General features: G+C 41.5%; 1 protein-coding gene across 5 annotated transcripts in view; it reads right to left on the reverse strand.

The window, feature by feature from the left end:
* CTPS2 (CTP synthase 2) overlaps positions 1 to 11,987 on the reverse strand; it is a 120,910-nt gene extending 108,923 nt beyond the window's left edge. For 2 of the 5 annotated variants that reach the window (XM_055438305.2, XM_088833552.1), the window contains exons 1-3: positions 11,659 to 11,791; positions 5,854 to 6,058; positions 70 to 240 (exon numbers count right to left, since the gene is read on the reverse strand). In XM_055438305.2, coding sequence (XP_055294280.1) covers positions 70 to 240; positions 5,854 to 6,019 — 337 coding nt within the window. In that variant the 5' untranslated portion in view covers positions 6,020 to 6,058; positions 11,659 to 11,791. Of the gene's footprint in view, positions 1 to 69; positions 241 to 5,853; positions 6,059 to 11,475; positions 11,570 to 11,658 lie in introns of those variants that run through there. The other 3 variants (XM_055438303.2, XM_055438301.2, XM_055438302.2) reach the window with 3 other exon arrangements.
* Between the last annotated feature and the right edge of the window lie 7,349 nt (positions 11,988 to 19,336).

Below are 19,336 nucleotides of genomic sequence, written 5' to 3' on the forward strand. Positions count from 1 at the left end.
TCTTTAGGTGTATTTTAAGCAGTGAGTGCTCAGCCAACAGGGCCCTCTAGTGTTTGTGGAATATAATACCTTGTACTGTTTTCCCCAGGTAATCTCCACGCCTCTCTTTATTGATCACATGTTGATATATCTTCCCAGTAGTGATGTTGTTGTCTTTATAAAGATTAATATCCAAGAACCTTTCATAATTTCCAAGGTCTAAATCAACTTCTCCACCATCGTTTAAGACAAACACTTCACCTGGGATAAAAAAGCAATGTAAAAATTAAAAATTTGCTTCCAGTAGATTATTTTCCAAAGATGAACACAATATGTTAAAAAGCTGGTAAAAGACATTTATAAGCCATAGTCTATCACTATTTCCTTATTTTAATGGGAAAACTGAGTAATTCTAATCTACCCATGATAATACATTAGAAAAATTCTAGTATTCTATAATGGTAGTTTTTAAATGCTTACTGAAATTCTGTCTTCAAGATTTAGCTTTTCCAAACTCATCATATACCATATGAAAAAGGTACTTTCAAACAGCAGTTTTAAAAACAAACAGCAACTGATTTTGAAGCATCAGTATCCTAGACTCTGAAATTGGCTTGAGAAAATTTTCATTGACTCCCATCTTGGGTAAAGACACTATTAAACAGACAGTGGATGAAAAGCAGAGCCTCCATTAGCCCACAGAGCGACTTGGTGAAACTGAGGCCAAAAAGAAAGTGAGCAATAAGCCACCACCTGCACAACAGCACCGTCGAGAAGGATATAGATGAAGATTTAATCAACTACGGGCACCTGTGGTGACTACTGGTTATGCGTCTGGGTCTCCAGTGTTACTAAGGGCATCAATTTGGAGGACAATGTCCTAACGCTACCCTGTCAGAAATGAACCTCTCCCTGATTAATAACATTCTATCATTTACTTCTACTGCTAGATGTTCACAGCATAAAAAAAAAAAAAATGAAGGTTGGCTATCTTCTGAACCTAATCTGAAGCCTTTTATACTCTCATTTATGTATTCCTCATAAGGTACCAGTGTGATCAGAAAGATCTCTAATTTTAAAGACAAAAGAAAAAAATAATGAAACTCTAATATGTTGTATTTCCCAAATTCCATTTCTAGTTCAAATTCTACTTTCCAATATTTATCAGGAATCACCGATCTATGGGAAAGTCTTTGTACTTTGATCATTTTAACCTCTGACAAATAGGGGAAGATCTCTGAAATCTCTTAGTTAATTCAGGCCAAGTCCAGTTTGGTAATAATCCAGGTATACAGCAAAGGTCTTGAAATTTTAGATTCTTAAATTTTAAAAGTAGTATCTATTATGTTCCCAGGAGAAAAAGAAGGGCTTCCCAAGTGGCACTAGTGGTAAAGAACCCGCCTGCCAATGCAGGATACATAAAAGACACAGGTTCGATCCCTGGGTCAGGAAGATCCCCTGGAGGAGGAAATGGCAACCCACTCTGGTATTCCTGCCTGGAGAATCCCATGGACAGAGGAGCCTGGAGGGTTACAGTTCATAGGGTCACAAAAAGTCAGACATGATTGAAGCAACTTAGCATGCATGCAGAAGAAAAAGAAAAGCTGTAGATCATGTCTTCAAAAAGCTTTTTTCTTAATTTAATGGAATTATAATAAAAATTCCAACGGGTTTTTTTTTAACTTGACAGTGAAACTTAAGTTAATTTGGAAGAAAAACACGTGTGATTACCAAAATAAAATACACAAAAAAGTAAATAAAAATAAAAGCTCTTATAAAATAACAATGAGTATAGGAAGATTGAAATATATATGTATATATATATATTTATATATTTCAATATATACAAATATGAAATAAGATGGCACAAACAAATTCTACACAAAACCAAAATACACCCAAAAGGTCCCTATTACATAAAGGAATTTAATATATGACTAAAAAAAAAGATATCATTACAAATCAAAGTAGGTAAAATACACAGAAATAAACTTCAAGAAATGTATAGGACCAATAAGAAGGAAAGTTTAAAATTTTACTTCAGAGACATAAAAGCAGGTATGAATAAAATGAAAGCCACTTATAAAGCTCCTGAATAGGCCAGTCACTAATTTCAGTGTTTAATTCTTCCCCAAATTAATTCATAAATTCAAAGGGCAAGTTTGATAAAAGGTCTCTGAAGTTAGTCTTAAAGACAACCAACATTTTGAGGTTAAAGAAAAAGGAGAAAAGGTATAATGGGGAAAGTTCTGACCTACTTGATAATAAAAAGCTATAGCTATTAAAATGGTGTGTGTGTGTGTGTGTGTGCATGCTCAGTTGTGTCCAACTCTTTGCAACTTCATGGACAGAAGCCTACCAGGCTCCTTTGTCCATGGAATTTCCCAGGCAAGAATACTGGAGTGGGTTGTCATTTCCTACTCCAGATAATATGGTGGGCAGGGATAAACAAAGAGATCTGAACAGAACAGAATAATAAGAGAGAAATTTAATGTATATTAAAAGGTGGTATTTCAAATCAATGGAGAAAGGATGAAATCTTTGATAACTGTGATTAGGAATAGTGACTAACCTCATCTTCATGTTTCATCAAATTAAATTCCATATGTATTAACAATATTAAAGTAAAAGCAAATGGTGGTGATCATTTTGAAATCTCTGAGTGTTGCGTGCTAAGGTGCTTCAGTTGTGTCTAACTCTGTGCGACCCCATGGACTGTCCAGGCAAGAATACTGGAATGGGTTGCCATTTCCTCCTACAGGGGATCTTCCCAAGCCAGGGATCGAACCCGCATCTCTTATGTCTCCTGCATTGGCAAGCAGGTTCTTTACCACTAATGCCACCTGGGAAGCCCTTGAAATGTATAAAAACATCAAATCACTATGTTGTGCACCAGGAACATAGTGTTGTAAGTCAATTATATTTCAAAAGCAAACTCATAGAAAAAGAGATCAGATTTGTAGTTCCCAGAAGCAGGGGTAGGACTGTGTGGAATTGAATGAAGGCAATCAAAAGGTACAAACTTCCAGTTATAATATAAATAAGTATTAGAGATATAAATGTAAAACATGATAAATATAATTAACAGCACTCTATGTTCTATATGAGAGTTTTTAAAGCATAAAGCCTAAGAGTTTTCATTACAGGGGAAACAATTTTTGTCTATTCCTTTAATTTTGCATCTATATGAGATGACAGATATTCACTAAACTTATTGTGATAATCATTTCATGATGTATATAAATCAAATCATTATGCTATATACCTTTAGTGTATACAGTGCTGTATGTCAATAAAACTGGAATAAAAAAATAAAGTAAAAGCAAATGAAACTCTAAAAATGGCAAAAGAAAATACAGATATTTAAATATTTCTGGGACAGAGAAGCTAATAGGTGACATCAAAGGCAGAAACCATAAAGGAAACAATGGATACATTTAGTCACATAAACAATAAAATGAAATTTATCAGCAGCAAACAGAGGTAATATTAAGACAAACTGCAAACAGGGTAGAAATATATTCATGTGGTAAGTATAGGTTAATATACTCTGCACAAAGTATTCTTGAAAATCGTTTTTAAAGATCCAAAGGAAAATTGTCATAACACATGGCGTTAGTCAGTTTTGCTGCCTACCAAACCTTAACATCTCAGCAACTTATAAAACATCTATTGATTTCTTCCTCATGTGATGTAGGGGTTGTGGGTCAGTTGTGAGTCTACCCTGTGCCTTCTAATTCCAGGACTTGGGTTGAAGAAGAAATCTCTCTATGGGGCAGGCAGCTCGAACAGCAGAGGGCAGTTAACACAAGACGGACTGAGCGAAATCATGCCATCGCATATGCTTCAACAAGGCATATGTCATATTCACTAAAACCCTACAGAGCAAAACAAATCACATGGCCAAATAAGGTGACCGACCTCTCTGGTTTGCCCAGGAGTAAAAGTATTCCCAGGATTCAGGACTTTCAATTTCAAAAGCAGGAAAGTTTCAAACAAACCAGGAAGAGTTCATCACCCTATGCGGCCAAAGGCCAAAGTCAGTGGGGCGTGGAAGTTCACTCATAGAAGGAAGTTAGGTGAGGGTTTCAAATAAATATATGATTTACCATAGACTCGAATAAGCCATTTCACCAACAAAATGAAAATCAAAGAAATCTAAATTAACATAATAAGATACTCTTTTTTGGGTTTCTTTTTAATGGACTCTCAGGTTGCTGCTACTGCTGCTAGGTCACTTCAGTCGTATCCGACTCTGTGTGACCCCATAGACGGCAGCCCACCAGGCTCCCCCGTCCCTGGGATTCTCCAGGCAAGAACTTCCTTCTCCAATGTGTGAAAGTGAAAAGTGAAAGTGAAGTCGCTCAGTCGTGTCCGACCCTTAGCGACCCCACGGACTGCAGCCTACCAGGCTGCTCCATCCATGGGATTTTCTAGGCAAGAGTACTGGAGTGGCTTGCCACTGCCTCCTCCGACTCTCAGGTTAATAAGGTTTAAAAGAATAGTATTCAGCAAAGGTATAAAGAAAACTAAAAAACCTGAAAAACATATCTACCCACCAAATCAGAAATTCTGTATCTATACATTTATGTTAAAAATTTTTTTTAAGTTTCTTGTCAGTGTTGCTTATAATATCAATAAACTGGAAATGATTTCCTATTATTGTGCAGATTCTGTGCAACCTTTAGAAGCATAGAATCTATTAAAATGTCTTCAGGATTAACAGGTACACACTACTGTATATAAAATAAGCAACAAGGATCTACTGTATAGCACAGGAAACTATATTCAGTATCTTGTAATAACCTCTACTGGAAAGGATTCTGAAAAAGTGTGTGTATATATATATAAAGGGAATGGCAACCCACTCCAGTATGCTTGCCTGGGAAACCCCATGGATAGAGGAGCCTGGTGCACTACAGTCCATGGGGTCTAAACAGTCAGACATGATTTAGTGACTAAACCACCACCATAATGTTTAACTGAATCACTCTGATGTACATCTGAAACATTGTAAGTCAAGTATACTTCAATTTAAAAACTAGTGTGACTGTAAGATTCAGATCATTTAATGTTCAAAAATAAGCCAACTGATCTATGATGTTAGAAGACAGGATAGTGGTTACCCTGGTCATTTCAGATGGGGAGAAACTGGAAAGAACATAAAGGGGATTTCTGTTTTTTGATTTTGGGGCTGTTAACACAGTATGTTCATTTCATCTAGTGGTATACATATGATTTATACACTTTCTTACTTGTATGTGAAAAGTTAAAAAGGAAAGTATGTAAGGCCTTGTGCCTTTTTAAAAATAATTAGTATAGAGAATTCCCTGACAGTGCACTGGTTAGGACTCCATACTTCCAGTGCAGGGGTACAGGTTCAATCCCTGGTCAGGGAACTAAGATTCTGCACGCTGTGCAGTATGGCCAATAAATAAATAAAAACAATGAGTATATACATAAAAATTTCAACATTAATAATCATTATTCCAAGTAGTGGGAAATGGATGATTTTTATTTTCTTTAGGTCATTCTATATTGTCAATATAGTCTATATTGTCTGATTTTTTCTTAACAAAGCAATGTTGAGAAATATATTACCTTTATGATAAAATAATAATAATAATCCACACTACAAAAGGTACAGTGAAATGGTATCCTCACACACTGCTTGACAAAAGTGTAGACTAATTTGGAATGTCATCAGCAATCTTAAAAATGTATCAATAACCATGAGAACATTCACAGATCCATAACGATCCAGCAACTCTACTTCTGGAATGCTATCTTAAAAAAAATTACCCAGATACAAGAAAGAACTGCAATTTGACCCAGTGCTTTATGGGGTAGGGGGGGAGAGGTTATCCCTCATACCGTGCTCATAAGGTGAAAAAGTGCCTGCATCGATGTTTATATAGGGGTCAATTTTGATGGCAGTCACTCGGAGTCCACATGATTTTAGAATCGTCCCAATACTGCTGGCAATGATCCCTTTACCGATGCCTGAGATGACCCCACCAGTGACCAAGATGTACTTCATTGGCAGAGGAGTCGCTGGGTGCCAGCACCCAGGTATAATCTGAAAGGTAATAAAATTAATGGTCAGGGAAGAGAAACATGTTCTTAAACCAGTAAAGCAGAGAGTGTGTTAAACCAAAATTTCAAAAGCCCACAGCACCTTTTCTAAGTATTTGAAACAAAGTCTTATCGTCTAGGTTTTTCTTTCATGTCAATATTCAGGAAGCTGTGGATACTTTCTGCAAGCGAAATGTCTGGCTCCATTACCCTGATGTTACATTTACCCCAACTTTCATGTGACAAACTTCATCATAAGAAGCCAAAATTCTCTAAGATTCGGAGGCATAGCAAAATGTTTAAGAGATCAGGCTTTGTAGTCAGATCTGTACAAGCTGTACCTGTTTCTTCATCTGTGAAATAAAATAAAAAGTACCATTCCTTTGGAATATTATTCAGCACTAAAAAGAAGTGAGCTATCAATCCACAAAAAGACATGGAGGAAACTTAATGCATGTTACTAATTGAAAGAAGTCAATCTGAAAAGGCTACATACTGTGCGATTCCAACTATATGACATTCTGGAAAAGACAAAACTATGAAGACAGGAAAAAGATGAGTGGTTTTCAGGGGAAAGGTGAATAGGGGAAGCACAGAGTGTTTTATTAGGGCAGTGCAACTATTCTGTATGATACTGTAATGGTGGATACAGGTCATTATATATTTGTCCAAACTCACAGACTATATAACGCCAAGAGTGAATTCTAATGAAATCTGTGGACTTGGAATGATAATGATGCGTAGGTTCACTGACTAACGAATGTTCCTCTCTGGTTTGAGATGTTGACAACAGGGAACACCGTGGGTACGGGACAGCAGGTATATCGGACTCAGTACTTTCTGGTCAGTTTTGCTGTGAACCTAAAATTGCTTTAAAAAAAGTAGTCTATTTTTAAAATCAATATTCAAATATGCCAACATTTTAAAAAATCTTGCAGGTGGTTGTGAGGATTAAATGAGCTAAAGTATAGATCAGAAGTCAGGAAAGCAGGGCCCACAGGTCGCATCTGGCCCACTGTCTATTTTTGTACGGTCCCCAAGCTAAGACTGTTTTTACATTTAAAATGATTGAGAAATGATCAAAAGAATATTTCATGGCACATTAAAATTAAATAGAACAGAAAACCTTCTATGAAACTCTAACTTCAGTGTCCATAAATCGTTTCATCAGCACGCAGCCACACCCATTATCTATACACTGTCTATGGCGCCTTTCTGGCTACAATGGCAGGGTTGAGGAGCTGGGGAAACAGAGGCCTCTGGCCCACAAAACCTAAAATATTTATTATCTTTCATGGAAACTGTTTGCTGATATCTGGCTTAGAGGGGGTGAAATCGACTCCTATATTAATACGTTGTTGTTCAGTCACTCAGTCGTGTCTTGACTCTGTGACCCCACAGACTGCAGCACGCCAGGCCTCCCTGTCCCTCACCATCTCCTGAAGTTTACCCAAGTTCATGTCCATTGTATCAGTGACACCATCCAGCCATCTCATCCTCTGACACCCTCTTCTCCTTCTGCCCTGAATCGTTCATCAAGGACTTTTCCAATGAGTCAGCTGTTCGCATCAGATGACCAAAATAATGGAGCTTCAGCTTCAGCATCAGTCCTTCCAATGAGTATTCAGGGTTGATTTCCCTTAAGATTGACTGGTTTGATCTCCTTGCTGTCCAAGGGATTTTCAGGAGTCTTCTCCAACACCAAAAGTTAGCTACTAATGTCACTATCAATTAATAATAAATGTATCCTCCTTAACTAAGCATGTGGAACACTGAATCTGTTCCTTACCCATCTATTTCATCATATAAAAATATTCAAGCAGGAAAAAAAGAGAAAATATTATGTCATAAAGAAATTTTATTTGACTTTGCCGCTGCTGTCTGATCCAAACCCTTTTGTTTTAAAGGCAGACAGGGAGTCCATGAGCTACTTGGTTTTCTCTACTCTGAGTACTATTGTTTTCCTCTTGAGCATCACCAGGGGCTGTGTGCCTGTGCCATTTCACTATGCACGTGAAGGTGAGCCTTATAGTCCTGGCAGGCCAACTGCCAACAGAGTGAAGCTATTAATATAAAATTGCAAGTCATAAAAATTTTTAAATAATTAAAATTTAAAAATTCAAAATAATTAGAAATTGCAAGTATAAGAAAAGATAGTCACTAACAAAAACTAACTATAAATCCCATTTTCTATTGCAACTCACAATTTTTTTAAACACCTGGAAATTAAGTGTAAGTGCAATCAGGTAGGAATAATTTCAGTTCCCTGCTTATCCTATATCTGTCGTCCCCAACGAAATGCCCATTCTGATTTTGTAGTTTCCTCTACTTGCAAAACAAACTAGCTTAACTTAAAGAGATGTAGAGTTATCTCACCTCAGAGCTGTGAGTTCTTTTTGATCACCATCAGGGTGAGCATACTGAAGTCATCCAAAATACACAAGTCCCATCCCAAATGGCTTCCATAAGTCTCTGGGCCTGCCTTTCTCTACACACTACCACTGATCACATTCAATGTCATCGTTCCTCTTTACTACCCACCTGGCCATCCATCCACTCAACCTGAGCTAGATTTAGCCTACAAGATTCTCAGTCCAAACACTGAATGCTCCTTCTATGGATCCGAAATGTATCTAAATCTTCCCCTTACCACTCCTACTAGCGCAGGTAGTTGGTAGAGTGGGAATTTCATCAGTATTCTGGTACTCATCCCACTGTTGATTTTTTTCTATTTTGATCAATTCCCCTCCTCTGGAGTCAGACAGCCCGAGTTCATAGCTATGACCCTGGGTATCTTCTCCAACTTTTGCAAACTTTGATTTTCTCCATCTGGGCAGTACACAAAAATAATACCAGTGCCTGCCTTATAGAGTTGTGTAGGCATTTCTAAAGAGAACGCCCAAGTGCTGAGTGAAGGTTAGCTCTTATTTTTCAGAGCCACCTATGCACTGATTCAGTCAGCTAACAAATGTTTACTGAAAATCTGTTAGGTAGGGGAGGAAAATCTGCCACCCCAAAATGTGCCTCTTTGGCATGAGGATTAATTTAGTCTGATTATTTTTAAGAAACAAGGACTCAGTAAGTCTTTCTTTTTTACTGCCCCCCTCCTTGCCGCCTAAGGAATTTAGATAAAGAACCTGTTCCCAGAATAGAGCTATCACCAGAGATACGGGTTGGCAAAAAAAATTCCTTCGGGTTTTTCCTATAACATTTGATGGAAAAATCCGAATGAACTTTCTGATCAACCCAATATTTTCAGAGACTATGAGCTAGATGTAGTGTCAGAAGCTCTTAGAGATCAGAATCTACTCTGGGTCCCACTGTCTCTGCCTGGCCCAGCACACATTTGTTTAGGGAAATATTTGCCTTTCTGTCTCCAAATTAATTGCCTTCTTCCCTGTTCAAGTCCCAAAACACTACCTCCAACATCCTCTTTCATCTTGAGCTGAAGATACTATGAAAGGCGAGGGTTTCAACCCTTTTGGCAAGGGACTCAGTTTTCCTGAGTCTTTCTCAAGAATTATTAATTTTTTAAAAAATTTTCTCCTATGAATCTGTCTCATGTCAATTTAATTAAGTCAGTCAGAAGAACTTAGAAGGACAGAAGAAAATGTTCTTCCTCAAGGACAATTACATGCTTGATGTGTTCCCAGATCCTGTGTGTACGGGGGTGAATATGAAATCAAGGTTCCTGCCCTCCTGGTTTTCACCTTTCCTGTGGGATGAAGGGGCAAATAAGCGGCACTGTAACTTCCTGATTCCAGCACTGTCACACTATTAAAATGACTTCCCGTTTGTAAAAGTTAGCAACATGCAAAAATGCCTTAAAAACGGAAGAATATTCATGAGAAGGTACATCATGTGGTTGTCAGAAAGCCTAAGAATCTTTCATGTAAAATATGCTTATATTATAAGCATTATATTATCTATTATATAAGACATTATATTATCTCAACTGCTTTTTAAAATTAAGACTGCTCAAGTCACACTAAAATGCTACATTTTAATATATTTAGGTGGTTGGGTTGAAGGTAATTATCAGTTTTCCACATTTTCAAAAGCACAAGATAACTTTTTAAGCACATCAGATATTTTGCAAAGTTCTTTTTGAAAATATAACTTAAAAATAGAAAATATAACAATATCAATAACTAGGTAGTCCTTTCCATCTCTTTTAAGCAAACAAGTAAGTCTGAAGCAAAATTTTAAAACAGTAGAAAAATCAGATTCTTCAGGCTCCTTCTAGAATCAGGACTTTTTTTTAACTCTTGTGAATTACATTATTTACATTGACTCACAGGCAGTGAGCAGAACCAACTGTCTGTAAAATAGGGGTGTGTACAGCTGTCTGCTATCCAATAAAAACATAACATTTGTGTAATGTAAAATTTTCCAGTCGCCATATTAAAAAAATAAAAAGAAACAGATTAAGGTCATTTTAATAATATCTTATTTAACCCAATGTATCCAAAATCCTATCATTCAACACATAATCAATGTAAGAATATTTTGGCGAGATAATTTACATCCTTTTTTTTTTTGCTACTGTCTTTCGAAACTAGGTGTGTCTACTCAAAGCACATCTCAGTTCACACACTTGCCACATTTCCTGCTCTCAAGAGTCAGATGCTGCGAGTGGCTACAGGACAGCGCAGGACTAGAGCAACTAAAAAAAAAAACATCAGAGGCAACAAGAGACAGCTTCTCGATGACGGCCATTTAGAAAGCAGTCAAAAACAAAAGAATACTTACTGAATGAGCCCACTTTATGAAAATTCTAGAACCGGCAACACTAAGCTCTGATGAAAATCAAGGGGTGAGGGCAGTTGTGGATTGACTGGAGAAGAGCACGAGGGAAGTTTCTGGAGTGATGGAAACGATCTAGGTCTGCGTTTGGGTAGTGGTTACGCGGGTGTATAATTTGTCAAAATCCCTTATCTGCACACTTAAAATGGGGGCATTTTATTGAATTCAAATTAGACACTATACATGGAGAAACTGTTGAAGCAAGCTGTGTTGTGGCAGCAGCGGGCTCGGGCTCAGCGCGCCCTAAGCAGCTAGGAAGCGGGAAACGAGAGAGTCGCGGGGCAGAGAGGGGACGGAAAGGCCCTCTCCCTCGGCGCTGGACTGCACTTCCGCCAACACCAGCCCGGGGCTCCCGGGGCGCGGTGGGCCCCGGCGCCCGATCCCGAGGCCAGGCGCGCGCAGAAGCGCCGCCTGGGGACGCGGCGCTCCGGGGCCCGGGCCGCGGGCCGCCCAGGGCGGGCTCCCAGGGCCCCGGCCCCGCCCGGCCGCTGTCGGCCCGCGGGCAGGGCGCGCGGGGTGCGGGGACGCGCGCGGCGGCCGCCCTCGGAGGGGACAAAGGCGCTCGGCCCCACGTGCGCGCCGGGCTCGGGGCGCGGAGCCCCGGCGCCGGATTACCTGCGAGCCGGCGGCGGTGGCGCAGAGGACGGCCGCTGGAGCCGCCGGGCTCCGCCTCGAGGCCCGCCCGCGCTCACCTGTCGGCGGAGGAAGAGGCCGCCGCCAGGGGTGCCCCGAGCCTCCCTCAGGGTCCCTCCCGCCTCCCGCGCGGACCCCGGGCTGCGCGGCGCCCTCCTAGCCCACCTTCCCCTCTTCTGCTGCCGCGGGCCCCGCTGACTCACTCCGGTGAGCTCGGGGCTGGCACCCGGGTTCGTGCCACGCTCCCAAACGAGCGGCCCCAAAGTGAGTCCTCCGGCGCCGGCGCCTTCCCGTCACCCTCCGCCCTGGACGCGCTGGGCCCAGGCCTGGCTCGGCCCTGGGGGCTGCCCCTCCCCTCGGCGGCTGGCCGAGCACCGGCGCCTCGGGGACGCGGGGGAGCGCCCCGGCCCCTGGCACGCCCAGACCCTGCTCGGGCCCTCGCGTCAGGCTCTCGACGCCAGAAAGGGCTTCTGGGTCGCGGAGAGGAACTGCGGGAGCGCCAAGCGGAGGACGGCGGGCAGACGCTGTGGGGAGAGGGCTACACCTCTGTTGGAATCAGTAAGGTTCCTGGCCGGTACGCGTGTAGCACACATTACAGTTAAAAAATTAAAAATGCTCGGGGGTAGGGGAACGACAATCAGGGCTTCGCCGAGTGACTTTTTAAAGTTGGTGCCTTGGTGCCAAGAAAGGACACAGGAGGTTATTAAGGCGAAGGGAAGAACATGCGCAAACCACTGAAGGAGAAAGGATCTAACTAGGGACAACAGGAGGGTTTGGAGTGAGATGGAAGGGCTGGGAAACTGGTGAAAATTTTGTCTAGCCAGCCAGGTGAGTCACTAGAGGGCCCAGTGAGATGAGCATCACTGAAGACCCAGGGGAGTCTAGAAACCATTACTATACAATGAGCTCCAGCTCTAGTTGTGCAAGGTATCTATAGGTCGACATAAATACTGATATTGTGATAAAACCGGAGTTTGCTGATTGACTAGAAGGATGAGAGTGAGGAAGTTAAGGGCACTGAAAGAATGTGACGATGGTGACGCACCAGGGGCCTAGTCCCCAGAAGAAAGGAAGGGAGAGGAGCAGGGAGACTGGAACTAAGAAAAGAGATGCATATAGAACAGTCTTTGGGACTCTGTGGGAGAGGGTGAAGGTGGGATGATTGGAGAGAACGGCATTGTAGCATGTATATTATCATAAGTGACCAGTCCAGGTTCCACGCATGATACAGGATGCTTGGGGCTGGTGCACCGGGATGACATGGAGGGAGGATATGGGGAAGAGGGATGGGGGAGGGGGGTTCAAGAAAGAGAACACATGTACACCCGGGGCGGATTCACGTCAATGTATGGCAAAACCAACCAACATATTAATGTAAGGTAATTTGCCTCCAATAAAATAAATTACAAAAAAGAAAAGAGATGGTGACTTCCCTGGTGGTCCAGTGGTTAAGACTCCGCGTTTTCAATGCATGGGGCAGGGTTTGATCCCTGTTTGGGGAACCGAAATCCCACATGCACCACAGCGCTGCTAAAAAAGAGAGAGAGAGAGAGAGAGACCAAAAGATGAGGGCCTGTGGAGATGAAGGGACTGAGGAGTTGTCTCCAGACTGTGGGTGTCAGCGATGTCAAAGGGGAAGAAATTCCAGGAGATGATCCAGTTTAGGGTCTGACCCTGAAATGGAGTCAAGTGAGATGGGCATCACTGGAATTGGGCCTAGGGCTCACCAGGACAGTGTGAGGGACATTGAGGACCCCCAGAAGGATGTCAACAATTGGAGGAGTCAATCGAGGCCAAGGAACCAAATCTTCAGTGAATGTGGAGGAGCAATGAGGAAGCTAGTAGATAACAGCAACAAGGAAGGTAGAGGGGTGGTTAGCCAAATGCACTTTTTTCTTTTTTTAAGGAGGAAACACCTTATAAAAAGGCAGGCAGCACAGAGGACTTTGTTGTAAAACCAGTCTTCCAGAGGCCCCAGCACAAAGGATGTTTGTGAAACAGGTTCACATCGATGGTAATACTTAATGCCACATATGTAAGGCTTCCTTCTACGTTTCAGTATTTCATTTCCTTTTTACAACCAGGACAGTTATTGAGATCCCCTTTTTTATACTGCCAAATCTGACGCTTAGAGATGTGAAATGCCCTGACCAAAATGTCTGTCCCCAAATCCAGACTCTTCATCACAGGATATACGGCCTCATCTTAATTCTATTAATCTATGAGGCCAACTTCTTCCAGCCCAGCGTTCCTCATGATGTACTCTGCATATAAGTTAAATAAGCAGGGTGACAATATACAGCCTTGACGCACTCCTTTTCCTATTTGGAAAGTGAAAGTGAAGTCGCTCAGTCGTGTCCGAACTTTAGCGACCCCACGGACTGCAGCCTACCAGGCTCCTCCATCCATGGGATTTTCTAGGCAAGAGTACTGGAGTGGCTTGCCATTGCCTTCTCCTATTTGGAACCAGTCTGTTGTTCCATGTACAGTTCTGACTGTTGCTTCCTGACCTGCATACAAGTTTCTCAAGAGGCAGGTCAGGTGGTCTGGTATTCCCATCTCTTTCAGAATTTTCCACAGTTTATTGTGATCCACATAGTCAAAGGCTTTGGCATAGTCAATGAAGCAGAAATAGATGCTTTTCTGGAACTCTCTTGCTTTCTCCATGATCCAGCGGATGTTGGCAATTTGATCTCTGGTGCCTCTGCCTTTTCTAAAACCTGCTTGAACATCTGGAAGTTCACGGTTCACATACTGCTGAAGCCTGGCTTGGAGAATTTTGAGCATGACTTTACTAGCATGTGAGACAAGTGCAATTGTGCAGTAGTTTGAGCATTCTTTGGCATTGCCTTTCTTTGGGATTGGAATGAAGACTGACCTTTTCCAGTCCTGTGGCCACTGCTGAGTTTTCCAAATTTGCTGGCATATTGAGTGCAGCACTTTCACAGCATCATCTTTCAAGATTTGAAATAGCTCAACTGGAATTCCATCACCTCCACTAGCTTTGTTCGTAGTGATGCTTTCTAAGGCCCACTTGACTTCACATTCCAAGATGTCTGGCTCGAGGTCAGTGATCACGTTATTGTGACTATCTTGGTCATGAAGATCTTTTTTGTACAGTTCTTCTGTATATTCTTGCCACCTCTTCTTAATATCTTCTGCTTCTGTGAGGTCCATACCATTTCTGTCCTTTATCGAGCCCATCTTTGCATGAAATGTTCCCTTGGAATCTCTAATTTTCTTGAAGAGATCTCTTGTTTTTCCTTTTCTGTTGTTTTCCTCTATTTCTTTGCATTGATCACTGAGGAAGGCTTTCTTATCTCTCCTTGCTATTCTTTGGAACTCTGCATTCAGATGCTTATATCTTTCCTTTTCTCCTTTGCTTTTCGCTTCTCTTCTTTTCACAGCTATTTGTAAGGCCTCCTCAGACAGCCATTTTGCTTTTTTGCATTTCTTTTCCATGGGGATGGTCTTGGTCCCTGTCTCCTTTACAATGTCATGAACCTCCGTCCAGAGTTCATCAGGCACTCTATCTATCAGATCTAGTCCCTTAAATCTATTCCTCACTTCCACTGTATAATCATAAGGGATTTGATTTAAGTCATATCTGAATGGTCTAGTGGTTTTCCCTACTTTCTTCAATTTCAGTCTGAATTTGGCAATAAGGAGTTCATGATCTGAGCCACAGTCAGCTCCTGGTCTTGTTTTTGCTAACTGTATACAGCTTCTCCATCTTTGGCTGCAAAGAATATAATCAATCTGATTTTGGTGTTGACCATCTGGTGATGTCCATGTGTAGAGTCTTCTCTTGTGTTGTGAAGAGGAACTCAAAAGCCTCTTGATGAAAGTGAAAGAGGAGAGTGAAAAGGTTGGCTTGAAGCTCAACATTCAGAAAACAAAGATCATGGCATCTGGTCCCATCACTTCATGGGAAATAGATGGGGAAACAGTGGAAACAGTGTCAGACTTTATCTTTTGGGCTCCAAAATCACTGCAGATGCTGATTGCAGCCATGAAATTAAAAGACGCTTACTCCTTGGAAGGAAAGTTATGACCAACCTAGATAGTATATTAAAAAGCAGAGACATTACTTTGCCAACCAAGGTCCGTCTAGTCAAGGCTATGGTTTTTCCCGTGGTCATGTGTGGATGTGAGAGTTGGACTGTGAAGAAAGCTGATGGCCGAAGAATTGATGCTTTTGAACTGTGGTGCTGGAGAAGACTCTTGAGAGTCCCTTGTACCGCAAGGAGATCCAACCAGCCCATTCTAAGGGAGATCGATCCTGGGTGTTCATTGGAGGGACTGATGCTGAAGCTGAAACTGCAATACTTTGGCCACCTCATGCGACGAGTTGACTCACTGGAAAAGACTCTGATGCTGGGAAAGGTTGGGGGTGGGAGAAGAAGGGGATGACAGAGAATGAGATGGCTGGATGGCATCACCGACTCTGTGGACATGAGTTTGAGTGAGCTCCGGGAGTTGGTGATGGACAGGGAGGCCTGGCGTGCTGTGATTCATGGGGTCGCGGAGAGTCGGACACGACTGAGCGACTGAACTGAACTGAACTGAACTGATGAGGCCAACAGATGATGGATACTCTGTGAATACAAAGGGATTATTATAACTACAGTATCATTAATCCAAAATGGGAAAAGATTTGAGGAGAAAAATTTGATAACACGAGTAAGACTGACTGACTTGTGTGGGATCAGAGTGTGTCTTCCCTCACCAGGTGCTTATATAGCATTGGGGATAAAAGAAATTTATTTTAATGAGAAAAGGAATTCCCTGGCAGTTCAGTGGTTAAGACTCCACACTTCCACTGCAAGGGACACAGGCTCAACCCCTGGTCAACTAAGATCCCACCAGCCAGGTGGCAAAAAAGAAAAATCTGTTATTAAGTTGACTGCTCATGTTCTTTTATAATCTTTTATTTTGAAGAATTCTACCCTTCAGGACAATTGTAACAGGATGTCTGGCATTTGCTTCAAATTAATACAGGATAGGGGGAAATAGGTGGGGATACAGATGATACAAACCTGGCTAGGGATTGATAACTGTTGAAGCTCAACTTTTAGGTTCGTTTTCTATATATTTAATTTTCTCACAATAACACATAAACTCCAACTCTTTTAAACACATAGACACAATAAAATTAGCACAATTTAAAAATCAATCATGTTCATCACATATGAATGGGTAAATAAAATATGTAGTATACACACAACAGAATACTATTCAGCCTTTTTCAAGATAGCTTTTTTCCATTATATTCAATGATTTCAATATTTAGATTTCACATATAAGTGATGATATACAGTATTTGTCTTTCCACATCTGGTTTATTTCAGTAAGCACAATATCCTCCAGGTCCATCCATGTTGCTCAGATAGCAAAATTCCGTTCTTTTTTATGGCTGAGTAGTATTATGGGGTGTGAGTGAGTGTGTGTGTGTGTGTGTGTGTGTGTGTACATACCACATCTTTATTCATTCATATGTTGATGGACACAGGTTGCTGCCATACCCTGGCAATTGTAAACAATACTGCCATGAACATTGGGGTACATGTATCTTTGAATTACTGTTTTCCTTTTCTTTGGATATATACCCAGGAAAGGAACTGCAGGATCACATGGTAGTTCTTTTTTAGTGTTTTGAGGAACCTCCATACTGTTTTCCACAGTGGCTTCACCAATTTACATTCCCAACAACAGTGTACAAGCATTCCCTATTCTCCACATCCTCACCAACATTTGTTATTTGTGGTCATTTTGATGATAGCCATTCTGACACATGTGAGTTGATATCTCATTGTAATTTTGATTTACATTTCTCTGATAGAGACGTTGAGTATCTTTTCATATGCCTGTTGGCCATCTGTATATCTTCTTTGGAAAAATGTCTATTCAAGTCTTCTGCCTATTTTTTAATCAGGTTGTGTGTTTGTTTTTGATATTGAGTTATATAAACTGTTTTTGTATTTTGGATATTAACCCCTTATCAGTCATGTCCCTTGCAAATATATTCTCCCATTAGGTTGTCTTTTCATTTTGTGGATGGTTTTCTTTGCTGTACAAAAGCTTTTAAGTTTAATTAGGTCCAATTTGTTTATTTTTGCTTTTGTTTTCTTTGCCTTAGAAGACAGATTAAAAAAAATATTGCTGCAATTTATATCAAGGAGTGTTCAAAGTAGCCTTTTAAGCCAGAATATTAAGGAAGTTCTAACACATGCTACAACATGGATGAACCTCAGGGACATTTGCTCAATGAAATGAACCAGTCACAAAGATAGCTGTGGTATAATTCCACTTATGTGAAGTTCCTGGAGTAATCAAAAATCAGAGACAGAAAGTAGCTTTGTTGCCAGGGACTAGGGGAAAGGGAAATAGGGTCGTTGTTTAGTGGGTAAAGAATTTCAGTTTTGCAACAGAAAAAGAATTGTGGAGACTGGTTCCACAACAATGTGTATGTAGTTAATACTACTTAACTGTACACTTAAAAACTGGTTACAGTGGTAAATTTTATGTTTATCTACCACAATTAGGGGCTTCCCTGGTGATTCAGTGGTAAAGCATCTGCTTGCCAATGCGGGGAACGTGGGTTTGATCCCTGGGTCAGTAAGATCCCCTGGAGAAGGAAGTGGCAACCCACTCCACTATTCTTTCTGGGAATCGCATGGACAGAGGAGCCTGGCGGGTTATAGTCCATGGGGTTGCAAAACAGCTGGACACGACTTAGTGACTAAAAGAACAACCACAATAAGAATTTTTTGAACTTAGTTTTTTAATCTCATGAACTAAGCAGTGCCCAAATTTCCAATTCTTACAACGTCAAAACGTTTTCCCCATTGTGTTTGAGGATCTAAATAAAATCCACAAGTTGCCATGGGTCCTCTCTTAAGCTATTCTCATTCTATAGAGTCCCTTTCCCTTACAATTTATTTGAAAAAACGAGGTCGTTTGCCTGTGGTTTCTCACAGCCTATATTCTGCTCCTTATATCCTGACGTGTCCTATAATAGTTTCCTCCATCCTGAGCTAGGTTTGATGTGGACTCAGAAAGAGCTTACGGCTTCCCTGATATTTCAGTTGGTAGAATCCGCCTGCAATGAATGAGACCCAAGTTCGATTCCTGGGTCGGGAAGATCCACTCCAGTACTCTTGGGCTCCCCTTGTGGCTCAGCTGGTAAAGAATCTGCCTGCAATGCGGGAGAACTGGGTTTGATCCCCTGGGAGAAGGGAAAGGTTACCCATTCCAGTATTCTGGCCTGGAGAATTCCATGGACTATACAGTCTATGGGGTCGCAAAGAGTCGGACACGACTAGGCGACTTTCGCTAATTCACTCAGGAAGAACTTAAAGACATCCATTTTCAAGGGGCCAGCCCAGCTCAACCTGAAAAGGTGAGGCTACGTCACCAGCCAAGCTGCTCTGAGTGACAAAGACGTTGTTTACTACCCTTACATCTGCTGCTGCTGCTAAGTCACTTCAGTCGTGTCCCACTCTGTGTGACCCCATAGACGGAAGCCCACCAGGCTCCCCCGTCCCTGGGATTCTCCAGGCAAGAACACTGCAGTGGGTTGCCATTTCCTTCTCCAATGTGTGAAAGTGAAAAGTGAAAGTGAAGTCGCTCAGTCGTGTCCGACCCTTAGCGACCCCATGGACTGCAGCCTACCAGGCTCCCCCGTCCCTGGGATTCTCCAGGCAAGAACACTGCAGTGGGTTGCCATTTCCTTCTCCAATGTAGGAAAGTGAAAAGTGAAAGTGAAGCTGCTCAGTCGTGCAGACTCTTCTTGACCCCATGGACTGCAGCCCACTAGGCTCCTCCGTCCATGGGATTTTCC

The sequence above is a fragment of the Moschus berezovskii genome, chromosome X (genome assembly GCF_049115385.1).
Source record: "Moschus berezovskii isolate FMDL1 chromosome X, NW_MosBer_1.0, whole genome shotgun sequence".
Classification (NCBI taxonomy): Eukaryota; Metazoa; Chordata; class Mammalia; order Artiodactyla; family Moschidae; genus Moschus; species Moschus berezovskii.